This window comes from Scomber scombrus, chromosome 18 (genome assembly GCF_963691925.1).
Source record: "Scomber scombrus chromosome 18, fScoSco1.1, whole genome shotgun sequence".
NCBI classification, from domain to species: Eukaryota; Metazoa; Chordata; class Actinopteri; order Scombriformes; family Scombridae; genus Scomber; species Scomber scombrus.
Window position 1 is genome coordinate 4,997,602 of NC_084987.1, and position 20,866 is coordinate 5,018,467.

The 20,866-nt window shown below is 38.0% G+C and overlaps 1 protein-coding gene across 1 annotated transcript; it reads left to right on the forward strand.

Annotated features, from left to right (window-relative positions):
• The first annotated feature begins 2,532 nt into the window (after window positions 1–2,532).
• On the forward strand, window positions 2,533–20,592 carry fam83fa (family with sequence similarity 83 member Fa). Its single transcript, XM_062439494.1, has 5 exons — window positions 2,533–3,006; window positions 11,693–11,860; window positions 14,888–15,009; window positions 18,645–19,441; window positions 20,502–20,592. Exons 1-5 carry the CDS (start codon window positions 2,533–2,535, stop codon window positions 20,549–20,551), a joined length of 1,611 nt encoding a protein of 536 aa, XP_062295478.1. The 3' UTR covers window positions 20,552–20,592.
• Window positions 20,593–20,866: the final 274 nt, after the last annotated feature.

The following is a 20,866-nucleotide window of genomic DNA, read 5'->3' on the forward strand; positions in this document are numbered from 1 at the left end:
ATTATGCATCCCAAAAAAGATATTAATGCTTCACAGTGACCAAAACAATGGAGCATTTCTCATCTACGTATAAAGGAAAATCATTTACATGTTCATAATTCATAAGTTGCCCTCAAAAGTGTAAATTACAGCAGTAAATTGGAGTTTATAGTTCGAGCTCTAGTGTTTCATTAATCACATGTTAGACAGCTTGCAAAATGGGCTTCTGCTGAATGTAATTATAACCTCTACTTATCTGTAAAACCCAGTGATAATAACATACACAGGCTGATATACTTAACTGACTGATTGTAAATGGATTGCAATTATATTTGTGCTTTTATAGCAAAGTGCTTCACAATGTGCTTTTCATCAGTGGTGGTGGAGCCTCTATTGAAGCCGTCGGCGGCCATGTCCGTCGTGACCAATCAGGGTTTCATTGTCTTGTTAAAAACCACTTCAACATGTGGAGATGAGGAGGAGTCGGGGATCAAACCAGCAACAATTAACATATGACCCACTCTGCCTCTGTTAACGCAGTCTACACATTACCATTAAGAGGTGGTATATATAGTAGGTTAATACGTCAAACATAAATGAGTAATAATAGAAAAATATGTAGAGTTAAGGAAAAAAAAGCAACCAGCGCTGGGAAATAACTAAGTACATTTAATATTTCAAACTTCTGACATGGTTTAACTTCAATAAATGTTCGAATGAGCCAATATTTCACCAAAAAGCTTCAAATCTTTGCTTTATTTATTGTGAATTACTGTATTTTATCCCCTTAAACCACTAAAAGTGATTAAAATAAAACAAAATATGTCATATTTTAATACAATTTGACGTGTGAGGAAGGGTCCCAGGTAGATTTTGCTTTATTTAATGGGATCAAAAGCCCAAAAAATACTGAAATACTGAAGATCACTATAGTTAATTATTGTTATTTTGATATAACAAAGCACATTTTTTCATTATAATGTGTTAATTTATCTCATTATCCTGAGACAACAAAAAGCTGAAGATACCTGTGTATATTTACTTTGATATTTTAACTACATAAAGCTGCTTCTACTTATGTTTTTCTTTTCTATGATACTTTAAATACATGACGCTGAAGCTCTTAAATGGTTTATTTACTCAAGATAACGAGATAAATTAACCCGTTATCACGATAAAACAAGCTGTATTATCTTGAGACAACAAAGTAATGAACTCATGATGTCGACATTAAAAGGTAAATGCAAACATGGCACTCCTGGGCTTCCATACAAGGTGGTTGGGAAAGAGGGGAAAGGCAATTTACATCATTACTATCTTAACCTTCGTGTCGTCCTCCCGGGTCAAATTGACCCCGTCTGTTTTGACTGTTAGTTCTTTCCTTCCTTCCTTCCTTCCGTCTGTCCTTCCTCCTTCTCTCTTTCTTTCCTTCCTCTCTCTTTCCTCCCTTCCTTCTTTTCTTCCTCCCTTCCTTCTTTCCTCTGTCCTTCTTTCCTTCCTTCCTTCCTTTCCTTTCTCCCTTCCTTCTTTCCTCTGTCCTTCTTTCCTTCCTTCCTTCCTTCCTTCCTCCCTTTCTCTTTTCCTTCCTTCCTCCCTCCTTCTTTCCTCCCTCCCTCTTACCTTACTTGCTTCTTTCCTCCGTCTTTCCTTCCTTCCTTTCCTTCCTGCCTTTCCTCTTTTCTTTCCTCCCTTTCTTCCTCCCTCCTTTCCTTCCTTCTTCCTCCCTTCCTTCCTCCCTGCTTTCCTTCCTTCTTCCTCCCTCCTTTCCTTCCTTCTTCCTCCCTTCCATCCTTCCTTCCTTGACTCGAGGACCCACAGGAGGGTTGCAAATTAATTGACAAAAATAATGTAAAAATGAATACATATACATTTAACTTTTATGGAGTGCACTCAGAAACTACTGGAAGAGCTGGACTCACCAACACATTATTAAAAGTAATATTTTTTTAAGAGGCAATTTTAACTGTATAAAACTAAACACAATCACCCTGAGTTTGGGCTTTGCTCCACACATATACTGTATAAGGTTCATATAAATAAGACACAACAATACTGCATTGGGTCAGAATGACATCATACTGTAGGTCCATATATAGAGGATGGAAATCTTATTCAAGGTATAAATTAACAGGTGTCCATCTCCTCATAAATAAAGGCACTTTTAGCTGAAGCTGGGCAGTCACATGTTCAGTCAACAGGTAGATGTGTCTGATTCTTTTGTATCCATTGTGCTTTTGCAGGATGGTTAAGCTTCATCCAGTTAATAGTAATCATTACTGTCAGTTCTCAGGATTTTCTCCATTTCATCTTTCATTAAAGTAATATTTTGAAGGTTATTTAATAGGAAGCTCTTTAGTTAACGTGCTTACCTTGATAGTTATGATTCCCATGAGTCCCAAACTGAAGTTAGCCCCGCCTCCTGCCTCCACCTGGGAGACTCCACGTCACCTGGCTGGTTTACCTGTACGCACAGGTACAGTAGAGCTGCTTTAGAGAGCAACAGCCGGGTGAAGTCGACCAGGACGGGAGGAACCTTGGTTTTTTGTGTCCGCCATGGCGGAGTCTCAGCTGCTGTGCTTGGAAGATGAGCACGTCAACGAGAAGATCCCGGAGTCCCGACCGGAGTTTTACTACAGCGAGGAGCAGCGAGCCGCTCTGGAGCAGCTGCTGAGGAACGGAGACGGAGCCTTCAAGATGCGACTGCAGGAGGACAACACCAAAGACTTTCTCAGCGCCAGGGAAATTAAAGTCATGCGAAAATCATTACAGGAGTACGACATGGACAGTGACACTGAAACCCTAAATAATGAGAGGTCTAAGGGGTCGTCCAACGCGGACTCCGGGGTCCACTCTACCTACTGGCCCCAGAAGTCTGACACAGAAGCCCCACCTCTGGATATTGGCTGGCCGGGCAAGAGCGGTGTCTACAAGGGGGTGACCCGGGTGGCTGTGTACACCCAGCCGCCAAAAGAGCCCGGCCCGCACATCAAGGAGGTGGTGAGGAGGCTCATACAGGAATCATATAAGGTAACTTCATCTTTATTCTAGTGTCCAATCCAAATATTTGTGCCCAAAGTGTTTTGTGTCTTAATTCAAAGTAATTTACCGTTTTCAACTTGTGTCCACCACAAATTAACATTTTTCAAGTGTAATTTCCTTGAAAACAAGGTAAATTGTATTATATGGAGCCTGGATTAGAGTAGTAGAAATAAAAATACATATCACATCAAGGCCTTTTTTTTTTTTTTTTTTTTACTTCATCTAGCGCTCCAAATGCTCTTTCGTGCGCACTAGACACAATTCATCTCCATGTTTGGATTATTTTTTGGGTACGACAAAACAATTTGTCCCCAAGTTTTAATAAATCCCTAGGCCCCATACATAGCTGGCACAGAGCTCTTTTTTTAATTTTTTTAATTGGGGGATAGCTAAGGGTGTTGTTGAGTGAGTTGTGTGCGTCTTTACGCACGGTGGGTATACTTGGATTAAGACGTGCCATAGTTGCGTGTTGATGGCCTACCCATATTTCCAATTTAGTCTTTATTATGGTGAAGAAATGTATGCTAAGTTAAAGTTGATTTGATAGTTTAGTCCATAATTGTCAGTGTACAGTTGGCGCATTTGGTCACTGAATCCGCGCGTAAAAGGCGTATGGGTGCGCAAAACACGCCTAGCATAATTAGGCCTGTGATTTTTGAAGAATGCACCTTGATGTAACCACGTGACCCCGATTAGCTGTTAATAAGGATGTATAATAGCGAGCACACGGCGACTTACATCCTCATCTAGTAAACTAACCTGTATTTATCAACTGAGATGCCACAGTGACTGGAAAACGTTGACGCAGCATACTTTGCTCTGTGGATACACTTCTGCTGTGCGCACGAGGTAACCAAAACTTTGGGACAATTGACAAGTTAAAAACAATACATTCATTTTTTCAACTTAATAAAAATGGCTGAAAATAGTGTCACTTCATTTTTTGGCACCCTGAACAACAACTTAATCCTAAAACTACAGAGCTGATACACTAAATTGATTAAATTAGTCTATAGATGATAGAAGTTAAGCTGCAGCCATTTTGATCATTTATTTCTAGTTTAAGTCCAATTAAAAGCCAAAAGTCTACTCTTTCTTCTGGGTCCAAATGCAGCTTTACTTCTATGCAAAACATGACTTTTTTAAGACTTTAGGCATATCAAGAAAATACAGATTGATTGGTAATGAAAAAATGTGCTTAATGAATCATATAAGGCGGATATTTATGAATTCAGGTCAACTTGAAAAGCAAGTTTGCTCTATGAAGCACTAGTTCATGTGTAATTGCTCCTACAAAGACTGCAGTGTTGAACTTGACGTCTCCAGTTTGCCCTACATAAAAGGAAAACTCATTTTATTACACTGCCATATGAAAATAAGCAGTAAGCAATAAAACTTCAGCAATCAGTAGCTTCTTGTTCTTCGTGGTGAAAGTCTCTGACTCATCAGAATAATTGCTCTAAAATTTTAAAATGACTGGCTCACAGGTGCTCACGTGATCTTCTCCCACAAAGTGAGCGAGGGAGACAAAGACCCTCGGGCTGAGCGTAATCACTGTGTGTGTGTGTGTGTGTGTGTGTGTGTGTGTGTGTGTGTGTGTGTGCGTGTGTGTGTCCTGTCTTTGCTTTCACTGTGAATTCATCAGAAAGCCTGTGAGAAATGACAGTTTAAGTTAACGTTACAGCTTGAAGACTTTAACTTCTATCCATAGGAGACATATGTTTAATTTAAAAAAGTTGCCTTAACATTGATACTATGGATTAGATTCATTTCATCATGACTAAACAAAGCCTGCACTAAAGTAATATTGTTAAGTTGTTCACATTTATAATTGAGTGATAGCCAAAATAATGATATTAGGGCTGCAACTAATGATTATTCTCATTATCGATTAATCCCTAGATTAATTATATTATGTTTTGCCAACATGACCTACAGTTCACAATCTAAATATATTCAGTTTTCCATCACAAAGGACTAAAGAAACCAGAAAATATTCACTTTTAAGAAGCTGGAATCAGAGAATTTGGATTTGGCGATTAATTTTGCAGTTGGAAACTAATCAAGTATTCAACTTATTGCTGCAGCTCTAAATGATCTAAATGATTTGAATAAAAGCAATTATTATTTAAAAGGAAATTCAGGGTTTGATCATATCTTGTGATCTAAATCAGTAATAACAGGCATAATGTAATTAAAAATAAATGAAAAGAGTATGTTTGATGTTTCGTTTAAGTAAATAGATTGACGTTATCTCATCTAAACTCTACGCTTTCCGGTGGATCAGTACAGGAAGCTTGATTATATCTGTCTGTTTGAAATGTAGCCGACAGGCAGTGATCTTATCTCAGCGTAAAGACTGGAAACAGAGGTAACAGCTGCTCCCCTCTCCGCTCCCCCAGACAGGTTTGCTGGTTCCCCCTGTTCCAAGCCCTTGTGCTAAGCTAAGCTAAGCTAACAAGCTGCTGGCTGTAATGTTCAATCTGATAAAAGAGTGGTATCAATCTTCTCATTTGATGTTACCATACTATATCAACCTGCCACTTGCAGGGTTTAAGGGCCTTTGAAGACAGGTTGATTTCAGGGACTTTAGCAGACTCAGCAATCCAGTGCGTCCGTAGCCTCAGACAGGTTTCAACGAGTGCACATTAGCTCACCTGTACTAATGTTAAAAATGAAAATAAATAAAAAACTGACAGCTAAGACTCGTGACCCGAAATTTCCACTGACGTGCACCGCTAAGAGCTACTTCATGTTTCATCTTGCAGGATTGACCGTCAATCATGAGCTCATACATTTAGTGTTAGCGTGAGGTTTAACAAGTGGTCTATCTGTCTCCAGCTGGGTCTAAAGATATCTATGTTGAAAAAAAAGTTAACAAGAACAACTCAGCAACATTACATGAATAATCTTCACACATCTTCACATCTTTAAAGGACTGATTCACAGTTTTTGAAGTCTGTCTTAAGGTAGCAGTCGGTGTCAATATGAACAGTGAAAGAGGTTTTCCCTCACTGTAATCCTTCCTCCTGTTCATACTGACTATTAAAAGATCTCCTTCAAATCTTCCTCTGTTGAGCTGTGGTGGAAGTATAGTAACAAAAAGAGGGACTTTGGCACTAAAAACACTGTAACGCTGAAAGATATCTACTTGATTTGACTCATTTGGGCAGCTGAAGCTTCATATTAGCTTCAGATCAACTTTTAAATACTCTTTTTGCACAGAAGGAAGACTGTGGCTTTTGTCTCCTGTCACTTACATTGTAAGTGAACTATGAAGGGATCTTCTAATGGACTGTATGAACAGGAGCAATAATTACAGCAAGAAAAACCTGTTTCAATGTTGATTTTGAGCACCCGACTGTTGTTTTAACACAGACTTGAAAAATTGTGAACCTGTGCTAAAAAACTAAAGCTACATGTCCAGGACTAGCTAGCTGGTTAGCCACACATGCCAATTATTGGAGTTTATATTAGAACAGACTAACACACTGTCCTAAACGTTACAAATAGCTGTTAACATCTTTAGTATTGTTCTTATGAGAAAATAGTTACTGTTGCTAAGCGATGATTGGTAAATCACTGGGTTTAGCTCATGCTTATGTATTGATATTTTCATTACATGCCAGTGGTATAAATTGACATGAAAGGTATTTACCTCCAATTTCACTTAAGAAAAACTACATATAAATCTTGAAAACATACCTAATATACCTTTCCTCACATGAAATCTGTGTGTTTCTTCTGGAGGATTGATATAAGAAAAAAATGGTACAAACTAAATGTAAAACGTCATAATTGCACCTGGGCTCAAAACCAAATTTCCTCTTTTTAATTGCCTACTAGGACTTGCACAATAGAAAGCAGAAAAAAACCCCGAGGTATTCTCACGCTTCCCTCCCAATTAATGAATTAGTATGTAGAATTGTCATACGACTAGTTTACGTTGCAGTGATTACATAAAATTGAAATTGAAATTAAAAATAAAACCTAAATACAGAATAATATTAAGAATAGTCCAAAAAAAAGAAGAAGACATTAAACAGTGAAGGGTTAACTAAGCCCAAGAGCAGCAGCAGCAATAGAAAAACTACATCAATGAGAGTCACATGCAAGTTTTAACAAGCTTGAATCATTCATGGTTCAGTCAGTGAAGGCAGAGGAGCTTTAAATGTCAGTTTCACCGCACTTGCAACAGGAGGGATAAAGACTTGTTCAGCCTCCCACACGATCCACCCTCTCTGATTGGTTGACCTCTCAGGTATGCAGACTTAAACCGAAGCGGAGAATGTTCACCTGTGATTGGTTGGGCGCCAGAGGCTGTTGCACAGTAAAAAAAAAAAAGATGGGGTTTTGTTTCAACTGGCATGACGAACACTGTTTCTCTTTCTGAAGGTGTGGAGGGCAAGAAACGACCGGTTAGTCAGATATCTTTGAAAGCTGCAGAGATGTTAAAGAAGAATAACCCAACATACCTCAACACAGAAGTTAATCCTGTTTAATATCTGTTTACAGTAGCCTACCCAGAGCCCTGACCGCCTCATTTACTGATCACACACTGAGATTGCTCCACTACAGGTGAAGTGAATCATCTATTCCTGAAAGCCTGCCAAATAGTTTAGAGAGTACTTCTGCATTTGAGTATATGCACTAATGGAAAGGCATATTTTGATACATATGCTTGATTATTTTGGAAGCAGAAAATGCCTAGAAATGAAGAGCCTAGCTGTGTAATCTTTATGTAAATGAGCTGAGATTGTGAGCAAAAGTAGTTTTGGAGGCATGACAGGTGGAAATGATTTCCTGTTCAACTACTCTCAAGATAAGGCTGGTACTACAAGACATGTCTTTATCAAGAAGTCATTAAATTAGTATGCTGTATTAAATCCAAACAGAGCTTTACCAGTCAGGTGAGATAATCTTGTTTTCAAGCAGGAGTCAGAGCACTACATCAGTATCCTAACCAGACTAACAGTGTCATGCTGTGAGGGAATACTAACATCATCACAATAAAAAAAGCTATTAATCTGACGTATTTATCATGTTAATCATCTTAGTCGTTTAGTGTAGCATGCTAAAACTTGCTCATTATTTTTAGATTACACATCTGAGGCTAATGGGAGGGTGAAAAGTATTGGTCATGGATGCATTAATAGAGCTGGATGTCTGTCACCACTCTTTACTGCCAGTTTTTCCCCAGTGGCCACACGCGGTATTACAGTGGCCCACATAAAGCATTTTCCACAGACTATAATTATAAGAGACATCTGTTTAACTGTTGAAAGGAGACCTTAACCTTCAAAAAAGATCAATATTTACCCTTTCTATTCTAAGTTCGCATTGTAAAGTTTGTGATGTCATCCGAGTGTAAAGTTCATAGGCTGAAGTAAACTTGCATGCACTACTATGAATATCCAATGGATCGCACAGCTTTGGACGTATTAAGTAGCAATGCATAAAGTGTTTCAAGATTGCTATAAAACCTGCTCAGTGGCACAAAAAGTTGTTTGTTTGTTTCCACATGCTTCTGTGATTTTGGCTCCTCCTTTACTTGAGTTCAGATCATTTAATCAAGCATCTCTTTTAGACTTTCCTAATGTTATTTGACCAAATGGATCAAATTCTGATCGTAAAACGAGTCATTTCGTGAGAGTTGTGTCCTTGTCCAATCATTTTGTTTGGGAACTTCAACTTTATTCATGCTTCACACACACAATAAAAACAAAAAAATTAAAAAAAGAAATCAGAATAATGATAAAACATTTCAAAAACAACTTGAATGTATTACTATGAATATTCAGTGGGCCGCTCAGCTTTGGATGTATTAAGTAGAAATGGATAACATGTTCAAAGATTCATATGAAAGTTGCTATTTTGGCTCCTTCTTCACTTGAATGTGCATAAAATAATTTAATCATGCATCCCTTTTAGATTTTCCAAATGTTATTAGACCGAATAAAACAAGTCATTTCGTGAGGATTGTGATGCTCAGAAAAATGTATTCACTGTTTTACAGCCGCACCTTTTCCAAACATTGTTTGCAGGAACAATACATTTCTGGGTCAGTGTGTTTCATGTGACACTGTAATCCAAACAAGTTGTAATTACACAGTTTGGACACTTTGTCAAATTGGCTTCACAGTCCAGCACTGTTTCGGAGACTTGCTCACAATGTGGAAGCAAACCTAGAAGCTAGAAACTTTTTTTTGCTTATGTCTCAGGTGAGTGACATCTTGGAGTTTGGTATCCATTTCTAATAACACATCCATGATTTTGGACAAATTCAAATTTTGATCTGATGGTGTAGCTTGATGTTAAAAGTTAAAAAGTAAAATTTCATGGCAATCCATCAAACATGTGTTGAAACATTTAAGTAAAAGTCACAGGATCAGTAGTGTGATTTCCTGTTTCCATCCTATAGTTGTTGATATACTTCAGTCTAGATTGAATTGATGGACCAACCTAGTGTCCGACAGTGCCATCCCTATACCAATGCCGCAAGCAAGGCAAAAAATAATACTGAAATTCCTGAAAACAGGCAGATTTGCACTGAAATGAGTGAAACTGTCTCCTTCCCTGGACATGTTTTTCTCATGATGTAATTACCAGTTAAGATGAGGTTTACTTTTAATGATCGATGTCATTTAAAAATCCTCCAACCTGCTTTCACACGTAGGGAGAAGTCTGCCAGGAAAACTTTTACAGGCTGTTGGATCAGGCGCAAACATGTAAACGAGAGAGCTGCAATAAAGAAATAGAAAAAGCTTCACATGATAACTCCAAATTGTTCTAAAGGTTGTAAAAACCCAGTGTGGTTGTAAAATGCTCTAACGCTACAGTCACTGTGTTTGTTTAATAAAACAAAGGGTTCATCTTGTGTCTTGTCTCATGTCCTGTACTGTTACTTAATGATATTGAACGCAGGCGCTGCTTTTGAAATAATTAACACTTCAAGTCAGTCGAAGCCGTTGTTGGAATGTTGTTTGACAATTTTTATTGCCTGGAAAACCAAGTTCCACTGAAGTGTCAACTTGTACGGATGAGACCAAATTAGGTGCCATAACAGCGACGACAAGTAATGTCATTGTGTTTATGGGCTGTGGGAGGGGTGAAGAACGTTTATTAGTCATTATGTTTCATCAGGCGGGCTTTAATAATGGGCGCTCCAAAAGTCAGCGAGACTCACAGACCAAGAAATCAAGAGATGGGACATCAGTAACGTGCACTAATCTCTACTAACCCGGCTGATTTGGGGTGTTTTTGGAGGGAAACCCAACGAATGGGAGGAAAAAGAGTACATCCAGCTTTCATTAATTGTAATATTAATAATAAACTTTATGAACAATTTCTCTTACACCTTTTTAAACATTTTTAAAAAGGGCTTCAACGGGTAAAAAATTACCCTAACCCTAACCCTAACCCTAACCCTAACCCTAACCCTAACCCTAACCCTAACCTCATTTTTTCTGTCAGTATAAATTAACAGTAAAGTAGGCTATATATGTAGGCTGTATGTACTCTGTGTGTATATATAAATGAAGTGTTGCCATACGGTATATGTATCATTTTATTTTCTATGTCATAGGTTGTTGAAATTGGGAATAGCAACATGTGTGTAAAAAATAAGTAAAAACCTGCACCACAGTATATTAAAATCCAACTATAAAATATACAGAATATAATAAAATAAAGTAAATAAAACATGTAAAACTGACAAAATACAACTTTGTGTTAACATTAATCAAATGTTTTTTTAATTAATCAGTATTTTGTTTTTTGTTTTTTTAAACAGAAGTTTCTGAAGTGATGTATAAAAATGTTACTGATACTGCAGGTTTAGAAGTAATAAAAGTCGTTTATGGCACTTTAATCTTACAGCTTCATTTTACGATTGAGAAAAAAACAAACAAAGCTGTTTCACTGTCCTGCTGTCCAGTGGCAGAGGAAGGATTCAGATCATTTACTTAAGTTAATGTGGCAGTACTGCAAAATAAAACATACTTTATTGTAAGTAAAGATCCAAATGTACATGTGATAGTTATGCTATTATACTACTATTATTGGACTATTGCTAATGCTTTAATAATAGCTACTGCACCGCTGGTTTAATATATAATAATTCATCTTTTTTAAACGTATCATATGAGTGAATGAAAACATAAACTTTCACAATCAACATCTTTAAGGGTTTTGTTGAACCATTTCTTGAAAAAACTGACAACTTTACAGTTCACAAGTTGTTTTCTTCTTGAGTGTTATTAAATCTGACAACCTTGATGGCAACAGGAAGAAAGGCAGTTCTCAGTTGTGCAACTGAAGAAATGTGGTTTATAGATAAAACAAGATGTAACATGATTCAGAGCCAAACCCTTCTTTAATATGAATTTATGTTCTGGTTTTGACAGGATATTTTTCAATCCCCTTTTCTTTTAGATGGAGATTTAAAGGGCTTAAGATTCTTAAAGGTCCCATATCTCTGTAGCACAGTTCGGTCTAAGTTAGACACATGCATCATGAAGTTGTGATTAGAAGAGAATAACTAATTCATCATGTCAGTTTGTGTGTTTTGTGTGTAAAATGTTAATCTGGAAATTGATTGAAGCTGTCAGGTACATGTACTAAAGTAAAAAGTTGCTTCTTCACTGCTGAAATGTTCTTCCTGTGTGTTTATCAGGTGGTTGCCATAGTAATGGACCTGCTGACGGACCTGCAGATCCTCCAGGACCTGCTGGACGCCTCGGCACGACGAGGGGTGGCTGTCTACGCCGTGCTGGAGGCCAAGGGAGTGCCTCACTTCCTGGATATGTGTGGTCGACTGCAGATAAATGCAGTGCATCTGCGGGTGAGTGACTTCAGCAAACAGTGGAGAGCATTACAGATCGGTACCTGAAGGAGGAGGCTCGCTAGTACAATACACACAGAGCAAATATTAAGATGGAAAGTTTGAAGCTAAGCACCTCGGTAGGCCACAATGGCAGTGGATTAAAACATTCTGTATCATGTGCCAAGCTCTTTGTAAAAGGCAATATTACCTAAGAGGTGTTGGATCTGTTGGTATAACACCTGTGAACCTTTAAAAACACGACAATTAAATGGCCAATAAAATAATTTCAGTGCAGTCAGTGCAGGTTGATAGTTTTATAGTACAAGTACAATTTCACAAGGACATTAATGTTGCATACAGGGCATACAAAATCCAAACCTCATCAAGAAATGTTTTTTAGACAAATAAACCTACCTGGCTGGGGTTACATTCCTCCTTCTGTGATGATATAATCATAATGATGCATTTTATTTGTAGACACCTTTCAAAGCACTCGAGGACACCTTACAAGACACACAGAGAAATAGAATATTATGTTAGTACAATAAATAAAATCACCAATGCAAAACTTGATGTGGGTGAGTATGACAGTAGGTGGGTTGTAAGGTGGGATTTGAAGGTAGCGAGTGAGTCAGAAGTGCGAATGTCTTGTGGGAGAAAGGCGGCGGGGAGTAGATCGGTTGAAGGCTCTAGACCCCATTATAGTTAAGTGGGCAGATGGTGCTGTTAGCTGGTCGGCAGAAGAGGATCTGAGAGTACTGGAGGGTGTGTGTAGATGTAAGCGATTTCGGAAAGATAAGATGGTGCAAGATTATTAAGAACCTCAAAAGAGAGAAGGTATGAAGAGACTTGAGAGGAAGATCATAGAGGAGATAATGACACTAGTCAATACAGGATGTATTCAGGGTATGAATAATAATAGCGGTGGAGTTAGTTGTAAACAACAGTACGTGGGTGAAAGCGTGCAGACTGAGTAACATTATTGATGTGGGCTTAAAAAGATAATGTGCTGTGCATGAAGGTTCCCACAGTCATTGTTTTTCTTTCTTTTTTGTAAATATGTTTATTGGTTTTCAAAGTATTTCCACATAAAGTGAGACAAGTGTACAAGAAATATATATGACTTCAATTCACTCAACCATCTCCCAAATACAAAAGTGCATTATCATCAAAAACACTTATGTAATGCCACCCACCCACCAATAGGGTCACAAGTTAATGTATATATAGATGATAGATGAAGAAGACAATAATTATTGAATCAATCTAATTAAATAGGGAAAAACAAAACAAAACAAAACAACAGGCAAACAAAAATACAAACAAATGAGGAGGGGTTTATCATGGGTTCCTGAAGAGAGTCATAGAAGTCTAGAAAAGGCCTCCATATATTAACAAATGTTTGAAAGGATCCTTTAAGTGTATATTTAATTGTATTCTAGCTTTAAGAAGTACATCACATCCTTGATCCACCGAGTGAAAGACGGAGGGGCTCGTTGCTTCCGTTTGGTTACAAGTAAACATCTTGCAAGGAGTGTGGTTAAAGTTACGACCACATAGGTTTTGTTTGGTAGAAGAGCCTGAGATTCTTCTGACGTCAAACCAAAGAGGGCACTGCCACAGTAATTGTCAATAGTCAAAGAGAAAGTGTTGGGTTTTGCTTTTAGTCCCAATTAGGAGGACCTCAGTTTTGTTGCTGTTAAGTTTGACAAAGTTGAATTAAAACCGTGATTTAATTTCCAGTAAGCATTCAGAAAGCGAAGCGGGTGGCAGAGTGGAAGTAGGCTTCGTGCAGAGATGTCCAAACTATTCAATAAAGGGCCATATGGGTGCAGGTTTTCATTCCAATCAAGCAGGAGCACACCAGGGTTGACTCATTTAATCAACTCATCGCAGTCCTCAGACCTCAGTTGATTTATCAAATTGTGTACTCTTGATTGCTTGGAACAAAAACCAGCAGGCACAAACACAAACACCCTTCATGAAATAGTTTGGACATGCCTGGATTAGTGGATAAATAGAGCTGGGTGTCATCCACATAATAATGAAATTGATTGCCAAATTTCCTGAAAATATGGCCAAGAGGTAAATAATAAATGGCAGCCGTAGGGAACAACACTTGGGCTAAAAAGGATCTCAAATTTTTAGGCAAGAGTGTGACAAGAAAAATAAGACTGCTGCTGAGGAAACTTGATTTTGAATTGCACAAGAACAATTTGATTATAATTGTAGATAGGCTTTCAAATATAGGTGAATGAGAAGCAGGTCTCAATTTAGTGAATTCAGACTCTGAGGTTATCATATAGCAATTAATGTAAAATAATGTATTTGAGGAAATACCTGGAATATGCAACAATATCATCATTTTTGACTTATCTTTGCATTTAACTCTGAAATGTCATCATCTTTCTTCCATGAATTCACATTTATTTCCGTCCTATGTGTTGCAAGTGAGTGCTGAACTAGATTAACAGCGAGCAACGGTTCACAGAACCAGACTGTCATCTTATCTCCACAGGGACACAATACCCAACCTTATCTGCTGTATGTAGAGTTTTGTAGCTCCAGTCTGGTTGATATGGAGCACGGGAATACCTGGCAGTAGTGGTGTCAGTTGATAAAGCCGTGAAAGGCCTTTTCAGAGCTCTGGGATCTGTTACTCTGACTTCTTACAAATGAACATTCATAGTTCCTGAGAACAGATCCACAGAGTGTAACTCGATGCTTCACCCCATGCCAGGCTGAAGGCAGATCCTCCCAACCTCCACAGAGTATTTAGGTCTTCCTTTCTTTCTGTCTGTTTCTCTTCCCTTAAGGTAAACACTTGGGGCTTAAAGGTTTTTGTTTTTTCCGTCATTTCCTCATCAAGTTGACTCATATGTCACAAGGTGTGACAGTGCAGTTTGACTTGGTATCATTACATCATTGAGTCAAGCGTACAGCAGGGGATGTTTGATAGCTGTCATGGAGTGTCTTTACTCAGGCTTATGTTTGAGATGCTAAGCCAGCTGAAATGTGTAATTAAATGGGTGTTTTTCTTTGCAGAATCTCCGTGTGCGGACGGTGAAAGGTGCAGGGCTTGCCTTGTCGTTTGGCAAGCTGCCAGGCTCCCTGTGCTCCAAATACATGCTGGTGGATGGAGAAAAAGTCATGTTTGGGTCTTACAGGTGAGCATGTGTCAGTGAATAACCAGCAAATGCCATAAAACACACACAATCAGTGATTCACAGTTGAGACAGTTGAGTGAATCCAGATATTGTGCCTGAAGGGCTTTGTGAAGAGGTTGAGTAAGTTAAGAAAACATTGTTTTCCCTATGCAATCAAGCAACATGGATGTTAAAACAAAACAAAACAAAACAAAAAAACACCTACAGAGTTCGTATACAATAAGTCATCAATAGTGTGTTTAGAAAAAGGGTTTACAAGATTCGCCAGCTTAAAGGAAATTACTTTTTTATATTTTCTTTTTGTTAACAAATCTCACGTGCAAAGCTTGCCCAACAATGAATTGATCTACTTATAAGTTATATTGTGTGTGTATCCAAAGCCTGATATATCATATTCCTCTATGCTGTAGGCCTCTGTTGTTATCTTGTTACCAAAATCTATGAAAAACACGTCAGTGAGCAACACCGCTGCAACCACTGCTGTACTGGACCTTTTTTGTCTACAAGCAATTTGAAAAATGGGCTAAAAGATTTGGCTACCTTTTTAAAAAGTACAATATAAACTCCACTTACTCCACTTTATTAACTTAAATAGCCTATTTCCAGTTTGCAGGTTTATTTTTTTCTATTTATTTAATTATTTTTGTGAACCTAAACCGGGTGACGACAGCCTGTTCCCCTCTCTCAAATCTAACTCTTAAGAGACTTTCAGGTTTAATCCAAAATCAACTTGCTACAACAACAAATCAGTACGTCCAGCACACTAATAACTCATTAAAGGCCTTCTGGAGCTTATTAAACTTGACTCGAGTGACTGGAATACATTTTAAGCTCCTTATCTACCATTTAGATGAGGTTTTAATTTGAGAAAGTCTTGCACATAAATCTGTTGTTTTGAATCGACTTCATTATGTTTACCAACTGAACCAAACATGCACAGCCTGCAGAGATTATAATGAAGAAGCCAACAGTCACCTGAGAGTTTATTTCAAATGATTAACCAGGTTCAGTGGCAGCACAGAGAATTGGGAGTTCTCATGCTTTGTAACTTCCCGTTTTAATTAAAATGTGTGAGAAGTGTGAAATACAGGAGCGTGGCATTTGGCACATCTCAGCTCACCTGACAATTACTCAATTACTAACTAATTGCAGCTGGAGCTGAGGTGTGATCAGGTGAAGTCTTTCTTAGTTAATACAGATATTTCATTCTTGTTTTTCTTCCTGACAATTATGTCAATTTACAACAGTTTGACACTTCAACCCCTTTTTTCAAGGTTTTTTGATACTTCACGACTTTATGCTATAAATGCTTTATTCTAATCTTCAGCTGTAAAATATGTTTATACACAACATATTTTTCATATGCTTTATTTGTAACAAGGGTTGACAACAGTTTTTATGAGGTTTTAACCTCCCAAAGCCCCAATTAGTTTTTTAAGATTTCTCTCATTGGGGTTTTATCACAGTCCATTAGAGATCATAAGAAGTTTAACAGGTTGCTCAAAGCTGCCTAGAGTCTAATATACCTTTAAGTATAGAGTACATACAGTACATTACAAAGACAGTAGCCTACAGGTTCAGTATAGATGAGTCACGAGGTAGCCTACATGAAGACAGACTATATATTAGAGCTGGAACGATGAGTCAGCTAATCCTGTACACTGTGGAAAGAAACACACAAAAAAAGGTCAGTTTTCAGGACAAAAGCCTGAAAATTTCCAGTTCCAACTGCTGAATTATGTTTGAATAGTGTTGGGTCAACATTTGAAATGCAGTGAATAAACAGTAACATTATAAACCCTAAATGATTATCATGTTATATCCTGCTCTCATGTTTGAATAGTGTTAGGATAGGATGATTGTCTACTTAGAAATGTGAATCATGGAGCGGCTTGGTAGCTGAGTGGTTAAGGTGCATACCACATAAAGGCCGCGTCCCTGGTTTGATTTCGGATTTTCTGCTGCAGGTCATTCCCCTCTCTCTCCCTGTTTCCTGTCGTCTTCTATGCCACCAACTGTCAAAGAAATGTTAATAATTTAAACAGTAACACAGCCTTTATATTATATGTGCTGTTTATTATATGACTATATAGAATAGGACTTGGCTGACACTGGAGCTGATGCCAATACCAATATTTGAGTGTAAAAAAAAAAAAATCTTATATATAAACAACATATACATAAAAATAAACTTTTTGAAATGATCTCTTAAATGTGGTTGTCAAACATTTGTAACATAGATATGTAATAACTTTATTGTATAAAATGATAAAAGTGCACTGAAAAAGAAAACTTCACTGGGAATTTAATAATTATAAATAACTATAGAAAAAAATATATACAGCAAAACAACATGTAGACAACAAACAACAAACTTGAATTAAGAAAAAGGATCAGATATACATCAAATGCGGACTTTATACGTCATTGTTAAGCTGATTGTTGAGCAATTTAAAGAGATCATAAATCCACTGTATACTCAGAATCACACGCAAACGCTTTAGAAAACTACATTTTTGTAAATTACTTGGAGTCCAGGAAGCAGAAAAGTCAGACCCAGACAGAGATAAGCAGATTTATATGTTTTGCATACAGCACGCAGCATGTTAAGCTCCTGTATACAATGTCTGCAGGCAACATAACTTCCCACACATCATCGGTCTTACCTGAAAGTGACTTATATCAGTCATCTGACTCTGCTGGTAAACCACATCGGTGACATTTAGACAGCGTTTTACGAACACGTTGGTGACAGAATCCATCAGAGCTGCAATAAATGATACGTGCCAGGTGAAATAAGCACTGTCATGTTTTGAGTCATGTGTGATCTGTGTATCTCATTATGACTGCTTTAAGTTTTTATGATGAAACTTAGTTTTTGTTTTGTGTGACTTTCTGGTCGTTAAAGGACGAGTCAGTCTTAAATCAACAGCCAGGAGCCAAAAACGAACAATGAAACAGGCTTTTCTTGCCTCCTGTTCACACTGACCATTAGAAGATCCCTTCATAATGCACTTACAATATAAGTGATGGAGGACTAAATCCACAGTCCTTAGTTTAATGTATTAAACTGAAACTAATATGAAACTTCAGTCATCCAAATGAGCCAAATCTAATAGAGTATGTGGCAATTATTTTTATATTTCACTTGAATAAATCTCATGCTTTTGGAGCCAAACCAACAATGAATTAAGGTGAAAAAAGTGATTCAAAACACGTCATTGAGTAACACCACTGTTCCTTTAGCACTAAGAGTTAGTTTAGTTTAGTCTGGTTTAGAAACAGCTATAAAGACTTATAACGGCGATCATGATAATTCACCTTATTAGAAAGTGGTACTAACATGCACATGGATGCACATCATTATTTTTTGTATATATATTTTTACCTTTATGATTTTTGACCCTGATGAAGGCCACAAGCAGAAACACGTTGGTTTGTTAATAAAGTTCTCCTAAACTACAAATGCTGCAGGAGTTTTGACTTTCTTCAGACTTGTTTTCCTTCTCCATGCACCTTGGAAGTAGGTGAAGTTGTACCAGAAACCTCCACCGTGTTTCTAGAAAGTGGCACCACACAGGTTTACTTCAACACCACAGTTTTGGTTCACACTCTTCTTTTTTTTCCTCCTCCAGCTTTACCTGGAGTTCCTCTCGGATGGACAGGAACGTGATCACGGTGATGTCGGGACACACCGTGGACATCTTCGACACTGACTTCAGGGAGCTGTACGCTGTGTCCGAACAGGTGGACCTCTACACGGAATTGAACATCACCAAGCCGCCTATGCCTACGCCCATCAGAAAGCCAAAGATCGAGCCAATCCAACCTCTGCCCATCTCCACGTCTCGCTTTCAAGTAAATCTAGGGGACTCCAGACAGGCCGACATGAAGGTACCTGCTCATAAGTACCACAATCCAAAGTACTCTTTAGTTTTTGGGAACAGTAAGCACCTAACGTGCTCCCTACAAGACCTGTCGACGTGTCATAGGGACGACTCACTGGTCGGCGGGCTGAGTCAGAGGAACGGTCTGCAGAACAGTTTCATTCACAAGGACAACATGGAAAAGATGGAGATAGCCCGACCAATGAGTCCCGCTTCGGTTACAGGGGACGAGGATGAGGACGAAATCGGAGGCTTAAAGAAGAATCAGCCGGAGGGTTTAAAGAAACGCAGCTCCTTCAGGAAATTCTTGAAAGGCAGAGGAGCCAATCACTGCTCGGATACTATAGAGGAAGACGTTGTCACTCCGCAGAAGCCCCCGCCTTCTATTAAAGCACCGGAGACCAATGGTGTCGCAGAAAATGAGCATGAGGACTCGTTTGACATCATTGAGAAATCAAGTCCGCATAAACCAAAGATCAAGAAGCCCTCAAAGGTCATGCAGAGGAGTATGTCTATGCAGACCCTCAACACAGCAGACGAAGACGGTATGTTTTCAAATGATCTGTTTTATTATCTGTGTCTTTTATATGTCTATTTGTTTCATTATGATCAGTTTCTGCACAGGGACTGGTACAATATTTGAGAGATGCACATTTTGTTTACCTATAGACAAAAGACAACACACAAATATACACATTTCAAATATTTTTAAAGTGGGAATATGATGCTTTTTAATGATTTTCTCTTATTTATATGCTGTTGTTATGTTTGATGTCTATGTTAAACATGGTCAAATTTCCAAACCTTGAGCTGAGCATGTGTAAAAAAGGTTCCTGTAAGTCAAAAGTCAGAGCTTCAGCCTGCTTTGAACGCTCTGTTTGCAAATGTACCTCCATTTCCTCTTCATGATGACGTCAGAGTTTTCACATATTTTGGATCTGATTCCACCTCAAACATGTACAGATGTGTTTGAGAAACTGGCTACTTAGGGTTAAAGAGCTAAAACGGTCTGTTTCAGACAGAGGCTGAACTGAGTGGCTGCAGAAAGAGCCACTAAAAGATAAATAAGGAGTTTTTAAAACTGTAAATCATGCAAAGATATTACAGAAGAGTCCCAGAATATGAATACAGACCTGAAAATGTGCATGATATGTTCAATTTAACACAAAAAGCTATGTGCAAGAACTCAAAATACCACACAGTACAAACAATGAAGCATTCAGCAAGTGTGCAACGCCACCAAAACTATACTATCCTCTAAAATGTGTTATTTTAACATGAGAAAAGGTGCATTAATACATGGCTATTGGATATTTTACATTTCAGATGAGCAGAAATATCAAAAATGTTCCTATAAAGATCCCTTTCAGACATGAACCCTAACCCTAACCCTAACCCTAACCCTAACCCTAACCCTGAACCTTTCCATTCTTCATAATGTGACTTGCCACCAATTTTCTTTATGAGTATCAGACTCTGGAAAAACATTTCTATTTCTTTGCTTCACAAATATTATGACATTCTTTTCTTGGTCTAACTCATAAAGTGTCTAGTACCTTAATTAATCTGTCTTTTTTTTTGTGTGTTTGTTTTTATTGTTAACAGGATTCAAAGGCCGCCGGCGGCATCAAAAGAAAAACTGCATACAGTCGTGAGGGCAACAAAGAGCACAGTCTGTTGGTGGAGAAAAGAAAGAAAAAGGAGCACCTGATGGTTAAACATGCTGCAATAGCTCAGTCACACTGTCACGTTATATATATTATACCCAGCCTGTAAACACTGATGTCAGCTGGGTGAAAGTCCTGCTATAGTTTAACTAATCACACGAAAAAGGTAAAAAGTCCCAAAGATCTCACCGATGTAGCCAAAGTGCATCTGCAAAGGAAAACATTGCCATTATTTTGTTTTTTTTAATGTTTTTATTGTTTTGTTTTGTTTTTTTAATTAAATTATTCTCCAGTGAAGCTTAA

Excerpts from the sequence above, each read along its gene's own strand:
- fam83fa (XM_062439494.1), top strand. The coding sequence starts at position 2,533 with ATGGCGGAGTCTCAGCTGCTGTGCTTGGAAGATGAGCACGTCAACGAG. Across the intron at positions 3,007-11,692 it reads TCATACAGGAATCATATAAG|GTGGTTGCCATAGTAATGGA; the intron begins GTAACTTCATCT and ends TGTGTTTATCAG. Across the intron at positions 11,861-14,887 it reads TAAATGCAGTGCATCTGCGG|AATCTCCGTGTGCGGACGGT; the intron begins GTGAGTGACTTC and ends TTTTCTTTGCAG.